The sequence below is a fragment of the Colobus angolensis genome, unplaced genomic scaffold (genome assembly GCF_000951035.1).
Source record: "Colobus angolensis palliatus isolate OR3802 unplaced genomic scaffold, Cang.pa_1.0 Scaffold95, whole genome shotgun sequence".
NCBI lineage: Eukaryota > Metazoa > Chordata > Mammalia > Primates > Cercopithecidae > Colobus > Colobus angolensis.
Window position 1 is genome coordinate 9039241 of NW_012123487.1, and position 27974 is coordinate 9067214.

Genomic DNA, 27974 nt, shown 5'->3' on the forward strand with positions numbered 1-27974 from the left:
GCTCGAGTAATCAGTGTTACAGGAGTTAGAGGAAGGGGGAACTCTAAGAACTAGGTGGTCATAGCAGAGCTCTCAGAGGAGCTAGAACTCAAAACTGAGACATAATGAAAGCTAAGAATTGTAGTGGACCCTAAAGTATGTATTAATAAGTTAGAACATTGCAACAAGCATTACTGAGCTTCATTCGGTTGAAATCAAGATATTATTTTCTATCTCAAGCTGATTTTCAGCCAGTGGATCTAATAATTTCTTCCTGAAATTGCTATACTCTGATGGAAAAACGTTTAGTATCTGCATCCATGAGCTTTTGACTCTGATCATTGAGCTGAAATATAGAAGGTTACATCACTCATTTACATTATCACCCTCTACCCCCTCCCAATACAAATGTGACATTTCAATTTTGCACACTTCAACTCTCCTTAAATCATCTGTATAAAAACTTCAAAGCTTGATTGATGATGAATGAGCCATTGTCTCCTCAAGCACCCGGTTCTCATTAGCCTTTAGAGTCTCAGCTTATTAATAATGAACCTTGAGGGCTGACCCAGTGGGGTAGCAGCAATTCATTGTGCTCCCAGCTGAAAGGTCTGGGTTTGGGTAAGATACAGGAATCTCTGGACCAAGTCCATTCCAGAGGTGATGTATTAAGTATCACAGGTGGATGATGTGAGCTATATTACTTTTGTATCATTATCTTCCAACAGACTTGTGTGGCTTCAGGTGATGACAGTGAGAAAGATACATTGTTTTATGTCTGAGAAAGTCCTGTAACAGCTTTCTGTAACTTCATCTTGAAAATGGGCTTTGCTGCCTTGAATTTTGATTCTTGATTCTGCCCTTTGGCTTAGATAGACAGTGTAAGTCTGATATATGCATCATTTAAATGCCCCTATTGTGATTAGACAAGTGAAATATTTCCAATCTTTATTACTTTAATTATCATTTTAATTCTAAGGTTGACCTGTAGATGCACCCCTGCAAAACAAGATACTTAGATATACAATCAGGGATAGAGGTGAAATATTTCATTCCTGTTTGTTAGATGTTTCTTATATCATATAGTTGGTAGGTGTTCAGTAGAATTAAAATGTTCACGGATAATATTGATCATATAGACTAAAGTGAAATACAGTGTAACTACATTTAAAATTATAATATTTATTTTGGAAAAAGAGAATGATATTCAATCTTATTTACAAAATGGTTACAAATTGTGCATGGGGTCTATGCAATTTTGTAAATTTCTTAAACCTAGTATAGAGGTCGTATTAACCTGTGTTTTCAGCAGGGATGTTACACCACAATTAGACCATTTCATACAGGGCACAGAAAAAATGCTATTATTCAGTATTTTACCATGGTTTTTGAGAGAACATATTCGCAAAATGTCAGTGATTCCGTTAATGGGCACTCATCCCCAAATTCACTGCAGTAACTAGCATTTGACAAGAAATGAAGAGTACAAAGAAGTAATTTAAATAATGCAAACATCTCCTTCTTTATTAGACTCATGAAAATGGAAATCAAGGAAAGACATGGTCCAATGGCTAACTTTTGTGGAGTGAATGACTAAGATACAAATACTTTCTGTCCTCTTTCAAATGTTATATTGGCACTTTATACCTTTCTGAAAAATGTAAGGACAATGTGAGGTAGACTTACAGTTCAATACAAGGAAATTTAGGCTTCTCTATAGCATATGCAAGGTGATTTGCACAAGCTTAGAGAAATTTGGTCTGTATAGGATAGCTGAAGATCATCATTATTCACCTGGTAACTAATAATTGAGTTTGGTGTACAAAATAGGTTTGGGAATAAAAATGCCTTATAAATATCAAATGTATTGTCTACAGTAATATTGTATATTATCAGTTATATGCCTTTTATATAATAAATGCAGTTTTTCTTTCAGTTTATAAAATCTCTAACCACAGAATTATACATATATATTTTTTTCTTGAATTCAAGATATTTTGTATAGATATTTCAATTAATCAAATATTTATTGTGTATCTCCTTGAGCCTTGCATAATACTAGAAACTGGAGATATGGTTTTGAACAAAACAGAAACAGCTTCATACTTTCTGAAACACAGGACCAGTCAAGATAACCTATAAAGTGTTTATGGGAAAAGATAACTTTCATTCTTACTTTGATTTGGTCAGAATATAATTTACACTTAGGAACTACAATAGAAGTTACCTTATAAATGTTGGTTGCAAATTCCATGGTACCTTTTTTTCCCAATTAAATCTAAGAATTATTCATTGAGTAACTATTGCTCTAGGTTTGATGCTATAGATACAGCACTGGAAAATATGTCTTACCTTCATGGGGCTTAGTCTAATTATATTTCAGTTACAAATACTATGCTATATATAAGTTAAATTCAAGATATTGGAAAATAGTGTAGATTACAATTTACTCTGTATACAAAAAGATTCATGACATCTTTTACTTGACTTGCATGCATTAATCTAGTCGGAAACGTTTGAGACACAAACATATTTAAGTGTTTACTGGAAATTTTCAGCAATGAAATGATACTTTTTTCATCGATGTCATGTCTAATATATCTTACTATATTTAACCATGACTTTTATTAAAAAGAAACAGTTCTGTTTTGTGAACTTGCCAGAAACGTTTGTATATAATATGATAAGAAAACTCATAGTAGCTTTTTTCTATCAATTGATTAAATGACCAAGAATCTATCCGTGTCTCTCTCAATTTACTCTGATACATTTTCTGCAGTGGAAGTAAAATACAATGAAATGAGATACTTTGAGCTCATTCACGCATTCAACATTTTTCTTTCTTAGTTTCTGCACTCATCCAGACATTTTGCATCTTTGTTTGGGTATCAATTAAATGTGTTCCTCCTTTGCCTATCTTTCTTAATGTTTATTTGTTACTTTATTTCTTGTTAGTGAGAGGGAAACTGTTGGTTGGTGCAACACCGGTGATTCCTTGGTAAAGTCTTTGATAAAACTTGTGGAAAACTTTATTATTCTTGTGTGTTACCACACGATCTAAATATAGCCAGACATTTTTGTACTCTTACTAGATAAACATCTAAACAAGCTTTTCTCTTTTCCTAGTCCTTGTCCCTCTTTCTTATCTAGAAAATGCAGTCAAGCCTCCGTAGTCAACCGAGACAGAAACATTAGGTATTCCTTCTAACAAGTAAATAATTCGTATTTCTAAGAACTTTCTTACAGGTTAATATCTATTCTCTAGAATTTTTTTTAATCTAGAAATAAACCTACCTGAATATATTTTCTCACAAAAATATGTCGAATTCATATTTCAAAATTGTAAAGTTACAAAATCAATGAAAACTTTAAGAATATGTATAAATGCTATTATAACATTACTTTCGGACACATATTTACGTAATCAAATTAATCAAAAGAAAAGTGTAAGATTGTACATTAAAACAGTCCTATAAGTGTCAGTAAAATTCTACATTCTCTGATTGTGAGGTTGATTTTCAACAGCAGAATAGGGTTTATACCAAGCATAAGGGAAAAAAGAATATTTTCAAGGAAAACAAACAATACACAAATAAACTACCCATCATTAATTGCTAAACGTTTATAAATCCTCCTGACCAGAATTGCTAGCAGATGCTGAGTTTTGAATTAGGGATGATAAAAGCATCATCTGGATTGATCATGTGTATTAATTTGAAATTTAACGTGTAAGATTATGCTGGATTTTTTATTGTCTCCTTTCTAAATCCCTTTTCCAAGCATAAGCCAAGCTCTTGAACACACTATTTCTAAGAAACAAATGTCAACATTCATAGCAGATTAATATTGTTGAAGAAAGGGATTTGATAAGACTATTATTCAGTATAGTATAATTTGATTCTATCTGAAAAATTTTAGATAGGAAGTTGGAGATGGATACTGTGTTCCTTTGCATGAACTATTTGAAATACAATGTGACTCCTGAAAAATACACACTCTTTCAGCAATGTTTGAGCTATTACCTTTCCACCTTTTTTTTTTTTTTTTTGAAGTAGGACTTTTCTAAATGTAGACTGAAAAATAACCTTTATTTCCTGGATAGCAGTCAAAATCTCCTTTCTTTGTCATCTAATGGAAAATTACTCCTAGAGCAGAAGAGCATCACCTAATGTCTCATGAGAAAGCTATTAGCATGAGATCGTCACATTTCTTAGATAAAAACTTAATGCCAAACATTAATGTAGAAATTCATTTCACAATGTTTCTTACGTCTTACATCTCCCTTCTGCTTTGATGAAGGTTGTATGGTTAAGTCATAAAAAATAATGAACTGGGTTTTAGAAGTAGAAAGATGATCTAATTTCTTTTCTTTTTTTTTCCCCCTCACCAAGTAAATGGAACCAATAGTCAGGGAAATGACTGATGATGAAAATGGGAGTGATTTTAAATGTAGAAAGAACTGCAATATCAAAATTAATCTGGAGGATTTCATACATGCAATGCAGTAAGGCACTTGGGATGTGACCACCAATCCACAAATAACCCTCTTGTGCTGCCACACATTCCTTTCATTTATCTCTTTTCAGTTTAAGATGACTCCTACAAATTTAGCTTGGGGTTCTACACAAGAGAGATGAGTTTGTCAAGGCTACCATGGGAGATGGTGTTGGTTGCCTTCCCAATATCCATGTCCCTCTTCTTCCTCACTCACACCCCTACTGGTTTGGGTTTTGTCCCAGTAGCAATATTTCCACCTCAATAGTTACTTATTTAATCTCCCTTGCGGTAGGGATAGCCATGGGATATTGTTCTGGCCAAAGAAATGCAGACATGATCCTAGAGGAGAGCATTTCTTCCCAAATAAAAAGTCACAGCTTCACTACAAGGAAGTCTCTTGCTTGCTGGTCTGACTTCATCCTGCCTGCAATTCAGAAAGACTACAGTTCAGTCTTTAGAAGTAGCAGCCATCTTGTGCCTGAAATGAGTAAAACTGACACACTGAGGATGGCAGAACAGATAGTGGGCACTGTGAAACAGCTGAACTAATATCTGCAACTGCCTCCTACAGGCTTCTTATGTGAAAAAAAAATAAAAAAATCCCCATTTCTATAAACTGTTAATTGGGTTTTGATTACTTCTAGTTGAACACTTTATGGACTGATGCATGATTCCTCTTAAATTGCTTTTGTATTGAACAATAGGGGAAAATGTAGTACATATTGGGCAGGAAGGTGCTATGTGTATTTCTAGCTAATTTCTTCAAATAATAAGAATAATATTTTCAGAGGATAGATCTCAGTTTTTATTTTCCTGGATGACTGAAAGCTATCCAAAAGAGAATTCATTTCTGTGGTCAGTCATTGTTTGTGGAGGACAAATTAGCTAATCAAGGCCAGTGTTGTGAAATAAAGAATCAAGTACAAATTGGCTTTAGTGCGTGTTATCCCACAGCCATATCCTTATTTCAATGAACCACAGGATTTGTTATTCATTGCTTTGTGTTGCTAAGAATAATTGGCAATCCTATCGATTTCGTTTGAGATGACAACATTTTTGTGATTGAGGCGTTAATTTTAGCTTCCACTTTGTGCTAATTACTTACCTACTCACTGCAGTCAATGTCACCTTGGCTGAAACAATCTCTCTAAGGATAATTTGACAATTGATACCAAAAATCTTAAAAATATCCACACTCTGTGACCTTGGAATGTCATGTGTGGAAATTTGTTTTAAAGACCAATCAGAAATAAATAAGTTAAATTACCAACAAGAGGGGATTGATTAAATAATTACTATTTAATGTATACTATGACTTATCCTATTCTCATTAAAATACAGAGTAGTAATTATTATTAAATACTCATTATATAATATTAAACAAAACAAGCAGATTATAAAATATTATATAAAATATTATTTTAATTCTAGGGAAGAAAACAGATAAAAGACTGTAACATTTATATCAAAATTTCAGGAGCATTACTCTCAGAGTGTACAAATATGGGTAGTTGTTTTTCACTTTTGTAATTTTCAATCTTTTCAAATTCCTGCAATCAATGTATATGATTCAGTGGAAGATATTTTAAAAGGTTTCTTGGCTATTAGCAGCATGACTCTAATTTGACATTGAAAATAGTTAAGAGCAAATCGTTTTTGTTGATTATCTTTTCATCAACAAGCAATTTGACAAAAGATTTGTTTCTTTGTTTTTTAATACAGAAATCCTAAATGGTGGAGTCTATGTAGACCAGAACAAATTCCTTTGTTATGCGGACACCATTCATTGGCAAGATATTGTTCGGAACCCATGGCCTTCAAACTTGACTCTTGTGTCAACAAATGGTAGTTCAGGATGTAAGTAGAATTATTATTTTTAATGTCTCAAAATGTTCTACCCTATTTGGAGAGGCATGAATTATGCTTATCATGCCATTACTAGTATTTTGAACTTTGATTGCACTCATTGAAATGTTCAGTTATATATGACAGAACAAATGGCTGACCAACCTTTTACTTCTAGTTAATTCTCTTTTAGGGATCATGTTTCCTCTTCGCAAATTCTCATTGTGTTGGCATGTTCCTCTTTGCTTAATTTAAATTACTTAATCATACTTCCAATGTACAAACCTGTGTCCCACTATCCACGAACTTAAGGCTGGTATCCAACCATTGCTTCAAGTCTCTGTGACCCGTATACCATTGAGACAAAGGTAGTAGAACAAAAATGTACCTTTCTATTCACTGTAATTTTTTAAATAAAAAAGTAAAAACTACTGAATGTTGCAGAATTCTTAAGCCTTCATTTGCCCCTGAAGCCTTCATGGTCATACTTAATGATTTCAAACACTTATGGAATGGAGAAATATAGATTTCATATAGAAGAAACATGTTACAGTCTGATTTTAGTCATTAGTCTAATAAACTACTGAATTTCTCATTCTTAAATTGTGTATTCTTTTTATCACAAAGAATTTATCAGATTTAAAGTGTTTAATATGATTAAATAATAAGCAAATAATGTTTGAACCATGATTTAAACCTTTGAAAATTATTCTGTCTGGTATCTCTTTCATTTTCATAAAGAAAGAGATACTATGTTGTCCCCACATTTATTACTACTGACATTTGAATGAGAACAGAATCTTTATCAAGTGTTAACCTGGGTTTTATATTTCTCATCTATTATATATTTCCCAGCTGAAATCATAACTGTCTCAACGTAGTTCAATAATTATTTGCTATTACTGATTGTGTTATGACATTTTTGTGAAAAATCAAACTCCAAGGGACAATTATTAAATTTCATCATGGCCCTAATAATATAATGGGGAAATATGAATATATTTGATCAAAACTGACAGCTGTGTTTTTAATAAATGGCTAAAACTTTATGTAAAAAGTAGAGTAACATAATTTTCTTGTCACCTTTGAGCAGAAATTTGTATGGGATTTTGTCTTTATGGTATTCACGTTGCCTACTTTGTAAAATTACCTGTGAAAAAAATGGAATCTTTTCACATTAACGAGACAAATGATGTGTTTCAGAGATGGCTTCGGTTTTCAGTCTGCCCGTACTATTGCACATATTATATTGGCGGGGTAGTGGTGGTGGGGTGTGGATATTGGTTGGGTAAAAGGAAAGGCCTGCTAACTATCAGCTTATCAGACTGACTAGTCTGTAATGCATGAATAAGATCAGGCAAGAATAAAGCCTGAGACAGAAGCCAAAAGGGAAGTGTGCCCACCAGCCTTACAGAATTTGGAGCAGGAAAGGTCTGAGGGGTTTGCTGCACTTTCACAGATGGTGTCTCTTTGTGCTATTCTTTTTGAAGACAAATTTGGATGGTTGTGCCTATAATTAGGCAACTGTGGCTGTATTGTTTTTTGCATGTAAATAATTGCAGGTGCAAAAATTATAAATGCAGAGTAGAGTCATAACCAATGGTCTTTTACAAATTACGAATTGATTGCCAAAGTTTTATTATTTACATAGTAGTTTTATTTGCTGACACATTATATGTACCACATGACACCATAGCTGTTAATAATGAATTGACTATTCTTTGACTATTTGTTTCCTATGGTTTTATCTTTAGTCAATTTATTTCTCTGTCCTCTCCCCAGGGGTGATCTCAGACACTCTCAGAGCTTTAAATGCAACCTCTAGGTTGATGACTCCCTAGAACTACATACCACCAACCAATCACTCAACCAGGTTAAAAATTTGGTGGGTCATTACTGTCTTTACTTTCACTTGGCTCTTGGCAGTTAATCGCTGAGTCATCCTGATTTTTGCCCATTTCTTGATTTTACATATTTATTATTATGGTTGCCCTAGTTCAAGGCTTCATTTGTGTGTAAATTACAAAAACAAACTCTGAATTTTTAATATTTTTTGAGGCAATGGACACTGCAGCAGCTTGGTGAAGCCCATTGACCTCTTCTCGTAATATTTTTAGAAGAATAAATGAGCACAAAACAAATACTTTAATTCATGAATGCATAGCAATCAATAAATACATAAAATAAATTACAATGGATTATAAGGAAAACAAGTTAGGTTGAGATACAGTTATCAAAATGCTTAAGAAACAGATACCTAATATGGTAATATGCTTATTAGTACATCAAATTATAAATATTAGCAGTAGGGTTAATATCTAATATAATTTTCAATCAGTGATAGGCATAAATAATGTATTTTAAAGGGGAGTCTCTTCAACAAATGATGCTGGGAAAACTAGATATTCATGTGCAAAAGATTGATCTTGGGCCTTTATCATATGCCATGTTTAAGAATTAACTCAAAAGCGAATTACAGACCTAAGCATAAGACTTAAAACTATAAAAGTCTTGGCAGAAAATATAGGGAGAAAGCTTTATGACTCTAGGTTTAGCTATACATTCATGGATATAATGCCAAAAATACCAAGAGCAAAAGCTAAATAGACCAATGGGATGATATTAAGGAGATCTAGTCACATGCTACAACAATAAATCTTGAGAACACTATGCTAAAGGAAATAAGCCAGTCACAAAAACATAAATACTGTATAATTTCACTTACATGAAGTAACTAAACTGTCAAACTCATAGAAAACAGAATGTAGAATGGTGGTAGCCTGGGGTTGGAAGGAAGGCTAAATGTTCAATTGCTCTTTAACGAGTCAAGTTGTAATTGTGCAAGGTTGAAAAAGTTCTAGAGATCTGTTGGAAAACAATGTGATATACTTAGCATTACAAAACATACACTTAAAAGTGGTTAAGACTGTGAAGAAAAGGTCTGAAGTATCTATAAAAGCAATTAAAAATGATACTCCTTAAAAATATATTATTTAGGAATAATTATAACCAAGTTATATTTTCTAAAATTTACTGGAATTATTTAAATTCAAACTTCAGGAGGGTTATGGAGAAGTTCTCAGCCTTTTGAAGAAATCCTTTTTTTTTCTCATACATCCCTAGTAGAAATTATTACCTATCAACTGGGCTTATTCAATAAACTAATCCTTCGAAGTGAAAAAATCCTATAGTGAATGATGTTTCATTTACTTGGAGCACTATAGTAATGACCCCTCAGCACCACAAGAATATCAAAATGATGTAAATAAGTTGCCCTCTAAAATTTAAGCAAATAGGAATATACAAGAATATAAATATGGAAAAATAGAGAAACAATGATTTCTCATCAGAAAAGATGATATAGTTCAGATAATGAATTTGGGAGCCAAATTGGTTTTTTTGAAACGGCACTGCTGCTTACCAGCAATTTGACCTTAAAAAAGTCATTTATGTCCTCAGCCCCTCCATTTCCTCACCTATAAAAGACAGAATGTCAAGAGCTGAGCTGAGTGGAGAGTTAAGCTACTAGGTGACAGTGGTCTATTCAGACAAGCAAAAATGGGGTAACAGCCAAGCTTTTAATCACTTACCGCAATGGTTTATTCAAGAGACTAAACCAGAAAAAACACCAACTTCACTGTCTCATGTTTCCCCCATAAAACAGTGCCAGGTGAGGGTCAGATGGATCAGTGCGGACGTGGGGAATTGTTGCACTGAGGAGGGAGTGGGAAAAAATTGTTCTGAAAGTTTTATGAACCTGGAAGCTTGAAGGAGAAAGGGGTGGGAAGGCCTGAGTGAAAAGTACTGAGTATGGAGTCAGAGTGGAGAAAAGGTGTCTTCCAGACCCCCTTACTTCCTCCCTATAAGGAGATCTTAGTGAAAGCATCTAAGAAAAGCTGCTATCAAAGGACCTTAATAAAGAGGTCTCTGAATAGCGTGCCTGGGCCAGGATGGGAGACATACATGAGACATGACTGGTCAGCAAACCCTGAGTCTCTTACTGCAACTCCCTGAGAGACTGCATTGCATTGAATGGGCACCAAGTCTGGTGTGGGAGGACAACTTTCCCCCAGGAACCCTGCCAGGTAAAGTAATTGCCTGTGCTCCTGCATGAAAGATCACACATAGGTTTTCTTTTTTTTTTTTTTTGCCCAGGAGCTGTTACTATCATCAACTTCATAGGCCTATTATGAGCAATAAATGAGTTACTGTGTCAATCCAAGGGTGATTTCTTATGACAAAAGAATAAAGGACTTTCCAATTACAATTTTTATATGAATTGACAATATGAGGACAGAAGTATTTTTAAAATATGTGACAGTTATATTTTCATTATATATTCATTGACATTTAACTATATTTCTACATTTTAAGTGTGTTTTAGTAACTAGAAGGTAGTCTCTCATAGGTGTAGCTCGTCAAGACACTGAGAAGAACAAACCTCAGTGGCTCCAGACCCTGCAACCTTTATCTTTGATTACACCAGGTACATCACTCATTCTAAGCTGCTTTCTAGAAACAAATACCAACTAACAACTGAAGTGGGAGAGGGGGAATTGGCAAATTCATCGATATCACTGTATTCATGAACATAATTCCAGGACTAATCACTTGTTTAAACCAAATGTTCTGCCTTCATTCAAACTATCCATGTTTTAAACTTTTTTTCAATGACTTTTACATATCATAGTAATGACCCACTCCTAATTAATATTGCACTTTGTATTATATATATCTAGCTTTCTTGAAATAGAATTCTCAAGATAGAGTACAATTAAACCTGATTTGTTACATTACCAACTTGTGTTACTCCTTCTATATGAAATATTTAGGTAAAATAGATGTACCTTTCTAAGCTACTTTGTAGTAAAGCAAAACAAAATTAAAAAGTAGCAAGAAAATTTACCCTCGATGTATTGTAGTACAGCTTCAGTTTGTGTGCATTAGACATACAACACATCTAACTTTGCATAAACATATACATGGAACGAAATCACACACACTGTTTGCAAAAGATATTTTAAAATAACACCCTAAATTAGGGAAATGGGAATATATGAAAAACATTAGACATGGAAAGTATACATTGAATCTGTGTGAATCCAAAAGATCGTTTTTCTAAAATACCTGTACAATAGATTTTTATGGACCTGATTTAATAAAAGAAAAAACAAAAGAACTTAAGATCACTTATGAATTCTGATGCAATTTTTCTGAAAAAAAATATTAGCAATGAGAACTAACAGAATCTAAAATGTGTTTTAAAAAAGAATGCACTAAGATCAAATGGCAGCTCAGCTGCCTTTTTAATGCTATTTTGAGAAGGTAAGGACTTGCACCTGACCCACACCATAGATGGCCTTTGTCACTACATTTTAAGAAGAGGCTTTCCAGGTCAACTGAAACTCACTCTAGGAATTAACTTTTACTTAAGAACATTACCAGAAGCAAGCACAGTACACCTGCTAGCCTGGTTTTCTTGTCTCTTAGTTCCTTGAGATGAAAATGCATTGTTTCACTTTTTGAGTATGGTTTTCAATATGCATTTTTATTTTCTTTTCCTTTTTTTTTTTTTTTTTTGAGACTGGATCTTGCTCTGTCACCCAGCTGGAGTGCAGTGGTGTCACAGCTCACTGCAGCCTCAACCTCTTGGGTTCAGGCATTCCTCCTGTTTCAGCCTCCTGAGTAACTGAGATCACAAATGCATGTCACTACACCCAGATAATTGTTTCTTACTGTTTGTAGAGAAAGGATCTCCGTATGTTGGCCAGTCTAGACTCAAACTTCTGGACACAAGTTATCCTCCCGCCACAGCCTCACAAAGTGCTAAGATTACAGGTGTGAGCCGCTGCGCCCAGCCTTCATTTTTATTATATATGATAAGTTCCTCTCAATCAACCTTTTACCAAATTATGTGTGTATGTGTGTGTACATATATATATATAATTATTAAAAAAATTAAAAGAGCATGGTCATGGAAAGTGAGTACTTCTTCTATAATAGGGGATGTGACATCGTGAAGGCCTAATTGAACTGGATAAGCCATTGAGACATATAGGATTTAACCTATAAATTAACTTTGACAAAGTTATGTAACAATTTTACTAATATCTTATCAAGAGAGTCATAGAGGTTATGGCATGGGCTTGAAACCAGCTTCTGGGAGTTCGATTCCTTCCTTTCTAATTTAGGTTTTCCCGAGGCTGGCTCTTCGAATGTGTGGTAAGGTGGTGGACAGCCATAAAGCCACTCTAAATTAGTAGATGGTTGTTCAATTGTTAGTACTTTTCGTTTTGAAGCAAAGGCTTCTCAGATCATAAAGATTATTAGTATAACTGCTATTAGTGAGATAAATGACCCTAAGAATGAGATAATATTTCATGTGGTATATGCATCAGGATAATCAGAGTAACATCGAGGCATACCAGATAGGCTGAGGCAGTGCTGTGGAGAAAAGGTTAAATTAACACCTATGAATATAATGGTGAAGTGGATTTTAGCATAGATCTGACTAAGTGTATAGCCTGAAAACAAGGAGAATCAGTGGACAAAGCCTCCTATAATGGTGAATACTGCTCCTATTGATAGGGCATAGTGGAAATGGGCTACAATATAATATGTGTCATGTAAGATAATATCTAGTGACAAATTAGCTAATAAGATGCCGGTTAAGCCTCCTACTGTGAAAAGGAAAATTAATCGTAGGGCACAGAATATTGTGGAAGATCATTTGATGTTACCGCCATGCAGGGTGACTAATCAGCTAAAGCCCTTGACGCCAGTAAGGATAGCAATACTTATGGTAGCGGAGGTGATGTATGCTCGTGTGTCTGCATCTATCTCTACTGTAAATATTTGGTGAGCCCATATGAGAAATCCTAAGAAGTCAATTGATATCACAGCTCTATGCCCATGTATCCAAATGGTTCGTTTTTACCAGAATAATATGTTACCATGTAGGAGATTATCCCAAAGCCTGGTAGGATAAGGATATAGACTTCAGGGTGACCAAAAAATCAGAGTAAATGTTGGTACAAGATAGGATCACCCCCGCCAGCAGGGTCAAACAAAGTGGCGTTGAGGTTATGGTCAGTTAATAGTATAGTAATGCCAGAGGCTAGGACTAGAAGGGAAAGGACTGCGGTAATGAGGACTGATCAAACAAAAAGGGGTGTTTGATATTGGGATATACCTAGGGGGTTTATGTTAATAATAGTGGTAATGAAGTTAATGGCCCCAAAATAGAAGAGACACCTGCCAAGTGGAGTGAGAAGATGGTCAGGTCCACAGAGCCTCCTGCATGTGCTAGGTTTCCTGCTAAAGGAGGATAAACTGTCCATCCGGTTCCAGCGCCAGCTTCCACTATTGAAGATGCAAGTGAGAGTAGAAAAGATGGGGGGAGAAGTCAGACGCTCATATTACGTATCCAGGGGAATACCGTATCGGGTGCACCAATTATTAGAGGGACTAGCCAGTTGCTGAAACCCCCAATTGGGGTTGGTATCACCATAAGGAAGATTATAACGAATGTGTGGGAGGTAACAGTAACACTGGAGATCTCATAATCTCCTAGCAGAGTTCCTGGTTGGCCTAGTTCTGCTCGAATTAGGAGGCTTAAGGCAGTGCCTACTATCCCCGCCCATGCGCCGAATAACAGGTATAGGGTTCCGATGACAGAGGTCAAGGCCACTGTTTACCAGCCTTGAGGTGATTTCTCGTGTTGAATTGCAAATTCAAAGGAGCAGCTTCAATCCTGTGGGGACTTCTCCTGCCTTTTTCCCCCATGGTGGGAGAAGCAGATGGAAGCCAGTTGATTAGGGGGTTTAGTTGTTAACGAAATTTTCATGGGTTTGAATTCTACCAATCTAGTAAGGGCTTAGCTTAATTAAAGTGGTTGATTTGCATTCAACTGATGCAGAATAGAGTCTTGGAGCCCTTAGGTCTGTTACAGAAATTAAGTGCAATTTGCTTACTAAGGGCTTTGAAGGCCTTGGTCTTATTTAACCTACATTTCTAAGTTATAGTTAGTATTAATGGAGAGATGGGAAAGAGGGGGATAGAAGAGATGACAGGTGGGGAGGGAGAAGTAGTATGCATTTTGCGATTTCGAATTGTCACTTTGGTTTCATAGTATTAAATGTGGGGAACAGCGTTACCGAGATGGAACAAATGAGGTGTATGTAAGAGTACAGGTTGAGGAGGGTTATGGTAGCTGTAATGGTTATAGTGATAAGGCTATCATTTTTGTAAGTTCTTGGATGATGATTCATTTAGGAAGGAACCCTGTAATGGTAGGGATAGTAGAATTAGTGGAATTATAGGTGTCAACCGTGCCAATTTCTTTCAGGCATGAAATAGTGACAGGGTTGTGATGCTTAGACTCAGGTTGAGTGCTAGAAATGCGGTTGTTGTTAAGATAAGGTAAATAATCAGATTTAGAGCGGTATGTTTGGGTTATAAAGTAGTACTGCTATTATTCAACCTAAGTGAGTGATAGAGGAGTAGGCTAGGATTTTACGCAGTTGTGTTGGGTTAGGTCCCCCTCAACTGCCCACTATAATGGATAGAATTGTGATAGGAGGATGTTCAGGTTCGTTGATGGGAAGATTTGAAACATAATCGAGATAGGGACTAGTTTTTGTCTTGTGAGGAGAAGTATATCATGCTTGAAGGACATCATTAATCAGTAGATGCTCACACAAGTATGCTCACACACATACTCTCGTGCACGTATGCTCATGCACATACGCTCAGTTTGAAGAACTATTTCTGATTAAATCTGCAAATTATCCTCCCTCCCTCTCTGACTTTGCCATCAACCTAGGTAAACATACCCTCGCCAGACCCCAAAAACAAGATACTAAAAATGTAACCCAGTCAGAGCCCAGAAATCGTATTTTAACCACAAATGCTCCAAGAGCTACCTCTCGATTTATGTAATTTTCTAAAAAATCTTAAGGCCCTCCTACCAAATAAAACCTCCATTCTGTATAATAGATATAGTAACTAAACCTCTGCCATATACTAATATAATACCTTGAGCATATCCCTCTGAAAGTACTGTCCCAATATAACATACCGCTAAATCATGAGTAAATCCTCTCAGCCTAAATTATGAGTAATCCTCTCAGCCAAACTTCTGTCAATTCAAATTTAAAGACCCTGAATTTCCAGAACTGTAAACAACCATTTATATTTTTTTACATTTATATTACTTCTTTCTTTCTCATGTTTTAATTTTCACTTAAGTATTCCATGCAGTTAGTGTAGCTTAGCCATTCAAAGAAAGACATGGAAAATGTCTAGATGGGTTCACACAACCTCATAAACAGGTAGGTTTGGTCCTGGCCTTTTTTATTAGCTCTTAGTAAGATTACACATGCAAGTATCTCCACCCCAGTGAAAATGCCCTCTAGATCACTCAGATTAAAACGAGCAGGTATCAAGCACACACGAATGCAGCTCAAAACGCTTTGCTCAACCACACCCCTTCAGGAAACAGCAGTGATAAATCTTTAGTAATAAAAGTTTGACTAAGTTATACTAATATTTAGGGTTGGTTAACTTCATGGCAGCCACCACGGCCATATGATTAACCCGAGCTAATAAAACTTGGTGTAAAGAATGTTTAAGAACTACCCTCAATAAAGCTAAGTTGTAAAAAACTCCATCTAAGTTGTAAAAAATTCCAGCTGAAATAAAATATACCACAAAGTGGCTTTAATACCCTGAAGACACAATAGCTAAGGCCCAAACTGGGATTAGATACCTCACTATGCTTAGCCCTAAACTCTAATAGTTTAAATAACAAAACTACTCGCCAGAACACTACAAGCAACAGCTTAAAACTCAAAGGACTTGACGGTGCTTTACATCCCTCTAGAGGAACCTGTTCTATAATCGATGAACCCCGATATACTTCACCACCTCTTGTCCCCAGCCTGTATACCACCATCTTCAGCAAACCCTAAAAAGGTTATATAGTAAGCATAAGTATACACATATAAACATTAGGTCAAGGTGTAACCCATGAGGTGGCAAGAAATGGGCTACATTTTCTATGTCCAGAAAAATATCATGAAAACCTTTGTGAAATCTAAGGGCTCAAGGAGGATTTAGCAGTAAACCAAGAGCAGAGTGCTTGTTTGAATAAAGCCATGAAGCACGCACACACCTATCACCCTCCTCAAATATTACTTATGAAATCACGGCCGGGCGCGGTGGCTCAAGCCTGTAATCCCAGCACTTTGGGAAGCCGAGACGGGCGGATCACGAGGTCAGGAGATCGAGACCATCCTGGCTAACACGGTGAAACCCCGTCTCTACTAAAAATATAAAAACTAGCCGGGCGAGGTGGCAGGCGCCTGTAGTCCCAGCTACTTGGGAGGCTGAGGCAGGAGAATGGCGTAAACCCGGGAGGCGGAGCTTGCAGTGAGCTGAGATCTGGCCACTGCACTCCAGCCTGGGCGACAGAGCGAGACTCTGCCTCAAAAAAAAAAAAAAAAGAAATCACTATTACTGATACTTTTCTAGACACCTATAGAGGAGATAAGTTGTAACATGGTAAGCATACTGGAAAGTGTGCTTGGACAAACCAAAGTGTAGCTTAACCCAAAGCATCTGGCTTACACCCAGGAGATTTCATCATGGCCTGCTCACTTTTAGCCAACTCTAGCCCCAAACCTTGCTAAAAATATTATCAAACTATCTTAAACCATTTACTTAGACAAAAGTATAGGCAATAGAAATGTTTACCTTGGCACAATAGACATAACACAGTAAGGGAAAGATGAAAGAGCTATATCAAGCACCAAAAAGCAAAGACAAGCCCTTATACCTTCTGCATAATCTATTAACTAGAAATAACTTTACACAGAGAACTATAGCCAAGTCCCCCAAAACCAGATGAGCTACAAAGACCACATTCACCTATGTGGCAAAATAGTGGGAAGATTCATGAGTAACAGTGACAAGCTTACCGAGCCTGGTGACAGCTCAGTGTCCAAGATAAACTCTTAGTTCAACTTTAAACTTACCCACAGAGTTATGTAATTCCCCTGTAAGTTTAACTGTTAGTCTAGAGAGGGACAGCTCTTTAGACCTTGGGAAACAACCTTCCTGCAGAGAGTAAAAATTATTACCACCACAGTTGGCCCAAAAGCAGCCACCAATTAAGAAAGCGTTTAAGCTCAACATCTTACTATCTTAAATTCTAATCACTCTACTGAACTCCAAACATCACATTGGACTAATCTATTACTTAATAGAAGCAATCATGTTAATATAAATAACATGAAAATATTCTCTATTGTGTAAGCTTACATCAGACCAGAATAACCCACCGAGAGTTAACAGCTCAATATTAATAAACAATATAATAGGCACCCTATTATATTCACTGTTAACCCAACATAGTCAAGCTCTAAGGAAAGATTACAAAAAGTAAAAGGAATTCAGCAAATCTTACCCCACCTGTTTAGCAAAAACACCACTTCTAGCATTATCAGTATTAGAGGCACTGCCTGCCCAGTGACATATGTTCAACAGCCGCAATATCCTAACCATGCAAAGGTAGCATAATTACTTGTTCCCTAAATAGGGACTTGTATGAATGGCCAGACGAGGGTTCAGCTGTGTTTTACTTTTAATCAGTGACACTGACCTATCCGTGAAGAGGTGGATATAAACAAATAAGATGAGAAGACCCTATGCAGCTTTAATTCGTTAATGCAAATAAAAACTCAAGCCTACAGGCCCTAGCCTACTATCACCGTATTAAAAATTTTAAACTGCTTGGCCAGGCGCAGTGGCTCATGCCTGTAATCCCAGCACGTTGGGAGGTCGAGGCAGGTGGATCACCTGAGGTCAAGAATTCAAAACCAGCCTGGCCCACATGGTGAAACCCCATCTCTACAAGAATACAAAAATTAGTTGGGCATGATAGCTGGTGCTGGTAATCCCAGCTACTCGAGAGGCTGGGGCAGAAGAATTGTTTGAACCTGGGAGGCAGAGGTTCCAGTGAGCCAAGACCACACCATTGCACTCCAGCCTGGGCGACAGATGGAGACTCTGTCTCAAAAAAAAATTTTGGTTGGGGTGACCTCAGAGCATAATTCAACATCCAGAGAATCTAAACTAAGACCTCACTAGTCTAAGTGAGTTTTTACAGATTACCCAATAATTTGATCAACGGAATAAGTTATCCTAGGGACAACAGCACAATCCTATTCTAGATCTATATCGACAATAGGGTTTACGACCTCGATGTTGGATCAGGACATCCTATTGTGTAGCCACTATTGAGGGTTTGTTTGTTCAATAATTAATGTCCTTTGTGATCTGAGTTCAGACCGGAGTAATCCAGGTTGGTTTCTATCTAGTTAACATTTCTCCTTTATATATATATATATACTTCACATAAATATGATATATGAAGTGTATATAAATATGTATATAGATGAAGTGTGTATATATATGCTATGAAGTATATATACTTCATTATAAAGTATATTTTATGGTGAAGTATATGTACTTCATAGTATATATAGATGAAGTTTATGTACTTCATAGCATGCATATGAAGAGTGTGTGTGTGTGTATATACATATATATATAAAGTTAAAGAAGTATAATCCCTGCTTTCTTGAAAGTGACAGAATATTTATTCCTTGGAAGTACTTAGCCTGACCTCCAGGTGGCAGAACAGAAGAATTATCTCATACCCTCTCTTCCATAGTTCACCTTAGTCCCCGTATTCATCATGCATTGCTTGTATTATTATTTTTTCCTGAAAATCATAACATATATGAGTATATAAACATAAATATATAAAAAATATTTATATGTAATAAGTACATAAAAAGTAAACATTTATGTAAATTTATACACACACATATGTACAATATTAGTATCAACAGTTTATAATTATGAATTAGTTTCTACTCCTCTTTTACATATAACTTAACCAAAAATTTGGAGTAAATTCTATAGCTTCACCTCTCTGGTCTTATTCTCTTACTGCCAACCTCCCAGCTTCTGCTACCAAGGACTCCCATCATGTCACAGCTAGGCTAGGCACTCCCTCAACTGCTCTTAAGACCCAGGTGCCTGATCCCTTCAAAGCACAAATAAAACCAGTTATTGACAAGGCATGGTAGCTCATGCTGTAATCCCAGAAATCTGGGAGGCTGAAGTGGGAGGATTCCCTTAAACCTGGAATCTGAGAGCAACCTGGGCAACAGAGTAGGACCCCATTTTTACAAAAAAAAAAAAAAAAAAGCCCGGTATGGTGAAGTATACCTGTAGTCTCAGTTACTCGGGAGTCAGAGGTAAGAGGATCGCTTAAGCCCAGGAGGTCAAGGCTAAAGTGAGCTGTGATTGTACCAGTGTGCTCCAGCCTGGGTGACAGAGTGAGACCTCATTTCAAAAAAAGAAGAAGAAAAAAAAAAGATTAGTTATTAACATAATTTTATTAATAATAAGAATGGTTATTTGCAGAGAGAGAGGCCCAAAATTAACTTCCATGTCCCTGTGCATGTGTTGTTGTTGAAGATATCCCCCACTACTGAGATCCTCTGACCATGTTCAGACCTTAGGGATTAGTCTCTTTATCTTCCCCTAGGTCTTTCTTCCCTCTTATTCAATTCAAAGCTCATTTCATTTCCTGTTTCTAATTCAGTGGAAACATCAATTATCATATTAGGAAATACTCCAGGCACAGAATATGGTGTGACTCCCTTAGACAAGTTTTAACAGTGCATTTTCCGAAAGCATGATTTCTTCAGTCTTAAATTATACCATATGTCAGTGATATGCTGATAAAGTTTAATAACTACTGTCCAAAAATAGGGGGGGGAAGCCCCAATTTGTTGAGCTTACTGATTTTCATGGTATGAATATTACTAATATTCTTCCCCTTTCAGCAATCAGTGTGGATTTTGGAAGAGATGTATCACACCATTATGTAGTATTTCCACCATACAGGTTCAGTAGATGTAAATGAACTCAATTACATAGGAGATAGTAAAATATACTAAACTAATTAGGAAATAATGAATTTCTAATATATATTACCTTTTTTTAATAATATTTAATTGTGGGTTTATGTAGTTTAATAGTAATGGTTGTTTAATGAAAAGCTCTGAAAATTCTAGAAATTTTTAACAGTTGGCTTTGCACCCTGGGTACTACCACCTGTGAATATGAACAGCCCTGTAAATGTAATGCCAGGCTGAGGCCAGTTCAGTTGCTTATCATTTTTCTCTATAAGAGCACCAAGAGATTCGGCCAACACGCCATGCATGGTATGAACTGATTATAGCCCCTAGTCTCTTGTGAGCAAATGCTGAGTAAAACACACACACACACACACACACTTTTCAAGAAAGAACCACCTCTTTAGCTTCTTTAGGCATAGGACAACTTAGCTCAAAATTTGTAAAGAAAAAACATTTGACTCTTCAGCATCATTTTCTGCTAACTTTTTTTTTTTATTAAACTGTGCACTTAGCTGCACTCATGCTAACTTTTGCATTCAAGTTTTACGCAAGAATAATGAGTAGATTTTATTTCTGTTTGACTAAAAGGCTTAGAAATGTGGTCCCTCTCAGATTAAACAAGAGTTTCTGTCTCAAAGAATAACTCCTCTGTACCCCACAAGCTTACTGCTCTAGCTCTTAAAATGGCAATGTTCCACCTTCACCTATGTTTAGATTCAGTTTCCACTGACGAACCTTAAATCTTCTTTATGACCATAGCTTGTTGCAAGAAGAAAGTATTATTACATGAAGTGACCAGCAGAGATGTTGTGTAGCATGTAGACGTTGTATAGAGAAAAATGATAACATGGTCTAGCACGAGCACAAAAGGACAAGGTTTGTCATGTCCACAGGTAACTAGATTAAGATTTCCAAATGTGGGCATGTATCCAGATTCACTCAGAGATTCTGACTAAGTTTTGTATAAAGAAGAGAATCTGACTATCTTCAAAATTCTCCTGTTGATTCTAGGAAGAGGTGTAAGTAGCACTGACCTAGTATAAGATTTCTATGATGGTAAAATGGTTAGCAAACCCTAATATGATGCAGACATTTCAGGCCATATGTTAGTTTGAAATTGGCATAGAACATATGGGCATGCTACAAATGAGCCAACTACCAAATACATGAGTCCCCTCTTAGAGAATATTTAGTTCTCTGTTGTTATGTGAAACTTCTGTGTCATTAATTTCAATAATAAAAATCACAGTGCTTTAAATGCCTGTGACCTCCTGGGCCTGGTATATCACAGGCACTTAAAGAACCCTATTTCTAATTTGCATATTCTGTAACATAGGTATTAAGAGCCTGATTTGGGGGTCTCTGAGAGCCTCAAGTAGCTTACAATTTCTAGTGTGGAGCAATTTGTTGGCTTCCAGTAAAGAGCTGAAGTGATCAAAATTTCTTGAAATAGTATGTCTCTGGAATTCAAGTTGTCTATTTGAGGGCAGCCTTCAGGTTTCATTGTTTCATTGTTTCTCTGAAACTTATTTCTAAGTACATTTTAACAAGCATTTTCACTAAAATATGTGAATTTTATTGAAAAATATATCATGATATAACTAAATGTCACTGATATGAGAAAGGTTTTCACACAGTTTCACACTGTTCAAACATAATAGACGGAGAAAGACCAAGCAATTTGAATAATCAGCTTTCCTTTGAAGTAGTAACTCCTAACATTTTTTAAAATGGTGAGTTTCTTAAAAAGAATTAGAGACTTTTAGAATTTAAGAATGTTTTTTTGTTACCTTTTTCTAAACAAATTCTGTATTGCATATTTCCTTTAATAAGGAAAATAAGGTGAAATTAACTTTGCTTTGAATACTTTTGAGTTTTAAAATGTTTTAGAACCACAAAATATAAAGCAAGGAACATCAATGTGAAGTAATGTCACAGTAAGAGACATCTGGTGATCTTTCACATTTTAAAAAATGTATTTCACGTAAAGTTTAAGTCATCCTGCTATATGAGAATCTGCAAAAAAAATCTAAGCCTGGAAGAATTAGGTGTAGAGGTTAAAACGTTAGGTCGGTAAAACTGAGTTAAATTTTCTCCAAGTAAAAGACTCATCTTTGATGGTTAATATTGATTGTCAACTTGATTGGATTGAAAGATACAATGTATATTTCCTGGTTGTGTCTATAAGGGTGTTGTCAAAAGAAGTTAACATTTAAGTAAGTGAACCGGCAGAGGCAGACTCACCCTCAATATGGGTGGGTATCATCTAATCAGCTACTAGTGCTGCTAGAATAAAGCAGACAGGAACAGATGGAAGAGCAAACTTGCTGAGTCTTCCAGCCTTCGTCTTTCGCCCACACTGGATGCTTCCTGCCCTCAAACATCAGCCTCCAAGTTCTTCAGCTTTTGGACTCTTGGACTTAACACCAGTGGTTTGCCAGAGGCTCTTGGGCCTTTGGCCACAGACTGAAGGCTGGACAGTTGGCTTCCCTACTTTTCAGGTTTTGGGACTCAGACTGATTTACACTAGGATCTTTGATCCTCAATTTGCAGATGTCCTATCCAGAGACCTTACCTTGTGGTCCTGTGAGTCAATTTTCCTTCGTAAACTCTCCTTCCTATATATCCTTTTAGTTCTGTTCCTCTAGAGAACCCTAATTAATACAGATTTTGGTACCAGGAGTGGGGTGTTGCTATAAAAATTCCTGGAAATGTGGAAGCAGCTTTGGAAATGGACAACAGGGAGAGATTGTTTCCTTGTTTGAATTTGAGGGGCTCATAAGAAGATGAGAAGATGGAAAATTTGGAACTTCCCAGAGACTTGTTGAGTGGTTTTGACCAAAATGCTGATAGTGATATGGACAATGGAATACCGGCTGAGGTGGTCTCAAATGGATATGAGGAATTTATTTGGAACTGAAATAAAGGTGATTCCTGCTATGCTTTAGCAAAGAGACTGACAACATTTTACCCCTGCCCTAGAGAGCTGTGTAACTTTGAACTTGAGAAATATGATTTAGGGTATCTGGCAGAAGAAATTTCTAAGCAGCAAAGCATTTGAGATGTGACTAAGGTGCTGCTAAAAGCATTCAGTTCTATGCACTCACAAAGATATTGTTTGGAATTGGAAGTTATGTTTACAAAGGAAGCATAGAATAAAAGTTCAGCAAATTTGCAGGCTGATAATGCGATAGAAAAGAAAAACTTATTTTCTGAGGAGAAATTCAAGCTGGCTGCAAAAATTGGCATAAGTAAGGAGGAGCCAAATGTTAATCACCAAGACATTGGGGAAAATGTCTCCAGGGCATGTCAGAGGTCTTCATGGCAACCCCTCCCATCACAAGCCAAAAGGCCTAGGAGGGAAAAATAGTTTCATGGGCTTGTCCCAGGGCCTCGCTGCTTTGTGCAGTCTCAGGACTTAGTGCCCTGCATTCCAGCCGTTGCTAAAAGGAGCCAACATACAGCTCAGGCCATAGCTTCAGAGGGTGCAATCCCCAAGCCTTGGCAACTTCCACGTGGTGTTGAGCCTGCAGGTGCACAGAAGTCAAAAATTGAGGTTTGGGAACCTCTGCATAGATTTCAAAGGATGTATGGAAATGCCTGCATGTCCAGGCAGAAGTTTGTTGCAGTGGCAGAGCTCTCGTGGAGAACCTCTGCTAGGGCAGTACAGAAGGGAAAGGTGGGGTTGTAGCCCCTACACAGAGTCCCTACTGAGGTACTGCCTAGAGGAGCTGTGAGAAGAGGGCCACCATCCTCCGGACCCCAGAATGGTAGATCCATCAACAGCTTCACTGTGTGCCTGGAAAAGCCACAGATACTCAATGCCAGGCCTTGAAAGCAGCCAGGAGGAAGGCTGTACCCTGCAGAGCCACAGGGGTGGAGCTGCCCAAGGCCTTCAGAGCCCACCTCTTGTATCAACATGACCTGGAAGTGAGACGTGGAGTCAAAGGAGATCATTACAGAGCTTTAATGGTTGACTGCCCCGCTGGATTTTGGACTTGCATGGCACCTGGAGCCCCTTCATTTTGACCAATTTCTCCCATTTAGAATGGGTGTATTTACCCAATGCATTAACCCCATTGTATCTAGGAAGTAACTAACTTGCTTTCAATTTTACAGGCTCATAGGTGGAAGGTACTTCTCTTATCTCAGATGAGCCTTTGGACTTGGACTTTTAGGTTGATGCTGTAATGAGCTAAGACTTTGGGGGTCTGTTAAGAGGGCATGATTACAGTTTGAAATGTGAGATCATGAGATTTAAGAGAGGCCAGGGGCAGAATGATATGGTTTGGCTGTGTCCCCCTGGCCCCCTCAAATCACATCTTGAATTGTAGTTCCCATAATTCCCATGTGTTGTGGGAGGGACCCAGTGGGAGGTAATTTAGTCATGGGGGCTGTTACCCGCATGCTGCTGTCATGATAGTGAGTGAGTTCTTACAAGATCTGATGGTTTTATAAGGGGCGTTTCTCCTGCTCATTTTTCTCCTTCCTACCACCATGTGAAGTGTGAAGATGGATGTGTTTGCTTCTCCTTCTGCCATGGTTGTAAGTTTCCTGAGACTTCCCCAGCCACATGAAACTGTCAGTCAATTAAACCTCTTTTCTTTATAAATTATCCAGTTTGGGGTAGGTCTTTATTAGCAGCATGAGAACGGACTAATACATAATTTTTACAAAATAAAATTATATATTGACTCAAATAATAAGCACCTAATTAATGTAAAAGAGAGATTTACAAAGCATTCCATAATTGATTTTTTTAACATAAAACCCTGATTATGTATTTGGTGTTTAAAGTAACTGTGTAAAATTGAATGACAATTTTACTGACTCTATTCAGTATTACCCTCTTCTATTTTTGTTTACTCTATAATGGGTGAGAGGAATTATGTAAGTGTTCTGTTACCAGTGGAGGGTGTCCAGGTTCTCGGTGTTTTGAACAAAGAATTGGGGAAAATGCACAAACAAAGCAATAAAAGAAAAACACAGATTGATTAAAACAAAAATACAGAGTGGGAGTGGACTTGAGCAAGCGACTCCAGAGTGCTGGTTACAGAATTTTCCAATGTTTAAATACCCTGGAGAGGTTTCCCATTGGTTACTTGCTTTACACCCTATTAATGAAGTGGTGGCCCTTAACCAGTCTGACTGGTCCTGGAAGGTGACCAATCAGAGACTGAAGTGAAGTTCCAAAGTCACACCCCTATGCAAATGAAGATGAGGCTGACGAACAGTCTGATTGGTTTCAGGAGGAGACCAATCAGAAGTACTTTACTTTCTCATCTGCAATGCAGAAATGCGGGAGTGGGGTGTTGCAAAGGGAATAGCCTTTGATCCTTTTGTTACTTGAGTGTGGAGAGGTGGGGTTTTCCTTTTGATTCCATTCTAGGGAATCAGCACAAATCGGCCTTAGGTTCCCTGACTCCAGACCCTATTCTCCTGCCTCACAACCATCGTTCATAGTTTTCATCACAACTCACATGCTCATCCTTGTTTACTAATGAAGTGTTTCATAGAGTTCAGTTTCACAATTAAATAGAACTTAAGGAACTATTTTCCCTTTTTTTCTCTAATTTCTCATCACTTGAAAACTGGGAAGCAAAACGAGGATGTTTATGAATTACTGAAAACGTGTGCGGACATTCAGCTTTCCCTTTTCGTAACATTTACCAAGATGTTTCACATGTGTCTTTCCTCTCATATTGGTGTTCCCTCATTCAGAACTTTTATTTCAAAGTTTAGAGCGGAGGTACGCAGAGACCGCTGGTTACATTAGAGGATGGGGGCAAGGGATGTGGTATCTACAGGGAGCTGAGAAAGAGGAACAAGCAGATCAAACTGCTAAACCATTTGGCAATCTTTCAAGCCTAGATTGTTGCTAGCAGCTGTATGCAACTTTTATTTAATTCTTTGCTGCTCAGCAAGAACACATTATGTTCAATTTAGAGGTGATTCTTTTGCCAATTGTAGGTGCTCTTTCTACATAGGAGAAAAATGGAAAGAAAATTATGCAGTGACATTTCTCTTAAAGTTCTTGGTAAAATATAAGTAAGAGAAATACATAAAAGAAATAAAAAAGCTTGAATAAAAATGCACAAAGGAAAAGTCATCTCACAGGTAGTTATCCTGATCAGCCACTTTTATTCTCCCACCTCTCTATGCTTTATTAAACAAAAATGTTGATCTAGATAATTTTTTAAAAAATATTTTCTGTTGAATCAACTCAAACTCTGTACTCAAGAATTAGAGTACAGCGTTAAACTAGTCATTTAAAACATGTGCCAATGAAGGTTTCCCAGAATAAAGAAATTGGCTTTACTACAAAAAATACAATGATAAATTTAAAAGTCTTTAAAGCAATACAATGATGGACAACCACCCCTTCTACATTTCTAAATTTCATTGAAATGCATAATTTAAAATTCCAACTATTTTTATTGAAAAGACTTGCTATGCATTCTTAGTGGAATAAACAAATGTCTAAGGGTCCTTATAGTTGTATACTGGACAGGAATCTGCCTGCTTTTGTTCAGAAGAGGAAGATAGATTAACATCATGCAGTTTTGCAACATTCTCATGAAATAATAAATCGTTTCTATTAGTATATACAATGGGCTCAGAGATTTTTTTTCCTGAGGGATAAGAGACAAAACATGGTCTCATCAATAGTAAATTACATTAAGGGTAAGAGTATAATGCATGTTGAATACTTTTTAAAATATGTAAGAAAGTAGAGAAAAACTAGACATCACTTTTCTTCTCTCCTGTCTTCCTATCCCTCCTACAAAAGTCTTTTATCTGACCATGTTTCAGGACAAAGACCCCTGAATTTTCCTTCTTTTTGCATGATGATGCCTCTGGTTCTTTGCTTTGAAAGGTAGCCCAGTGTCTGAGCTCAAGCTGGGCGTTTCTACCTGAGTTTGAATCTTGTCTCCAAGAGTTTCTAACTACGCTTGCTTAGCCCCTCTATCCCTTATTTTTCTCATATAAGACTGAATTGGAATAATAGATTAAAATATTGTGAGGTGAGGGAGTGAGATGGGGAGGGGCACCTTTTTCCGTGCTCTTGACATCCACCTACACCACCCTGCACCCTGACTGTTGTTGACTAACCTGCTTTTCACACACACATCAAAGATTTTGGTAAATGACCCAAATCATCTTTTTAACTCCATGCAAGTCATTCCCTAAGTGATTTTGAATGAGTGTCTTGTTAATGATCTCATTCAACGTCTTTGCCTGATGGATTCCTGTCCTCCTAAAATCCAATGAACTTTCAGAGTATTTGTATTAATCCCATCAGAAATCAAGGCCTTGTTGTGACACAAAGTTTGTCTTCCTATGTATGTTCTAATTTATTTTGGGTGTTCTTCCCTCCTTTGTCCCAAATGTCTATTCTATTTTTGCATCTGTTAACACAAATTAGATACTTGGTTGTATTGGTTAAGATTGTGCGCTCCAGAGATAATATTTTTAGGCTCCAATCCCGGGCTTATTATAAACTATGTGATCTTGGGCAAGTTATTAAATTTCTCTGGCCTCAGCTTCCTAATCTGTAGTAGTACTTTCCTCCTAAGTATATCATAGAAATAAATTGACTAGAACCATGCCTGATACATAATAAAATTGTAATATATTTAAGCTATAACTACCTCT

At 36.7% G+C, this 27974-nt stretch overlaps 1 protein-coding gene across 1 annotated transcript in view; it reads left to right on the plus strand.

Annotated features, from left to right (window-relative positions):
* Window positions 1-27974, plus strand: part of ERBB4 (erb-b2 receptor tyrosine kinase 4) — a 1169376-nt gene that overhangs the window by 760891 nt on the left and 380511 nt on the right. Inside the window, exon 4 of the mRNA XM_011932361.1 lies at window positions 6199-6333. Coding sequence (XP_011787751.1) covers window positions 6199-6333 — 135 coding nt within the window. The remainder of the gene's footprint in view (window positions 1-6198; window positions 6334-27974) is intronic.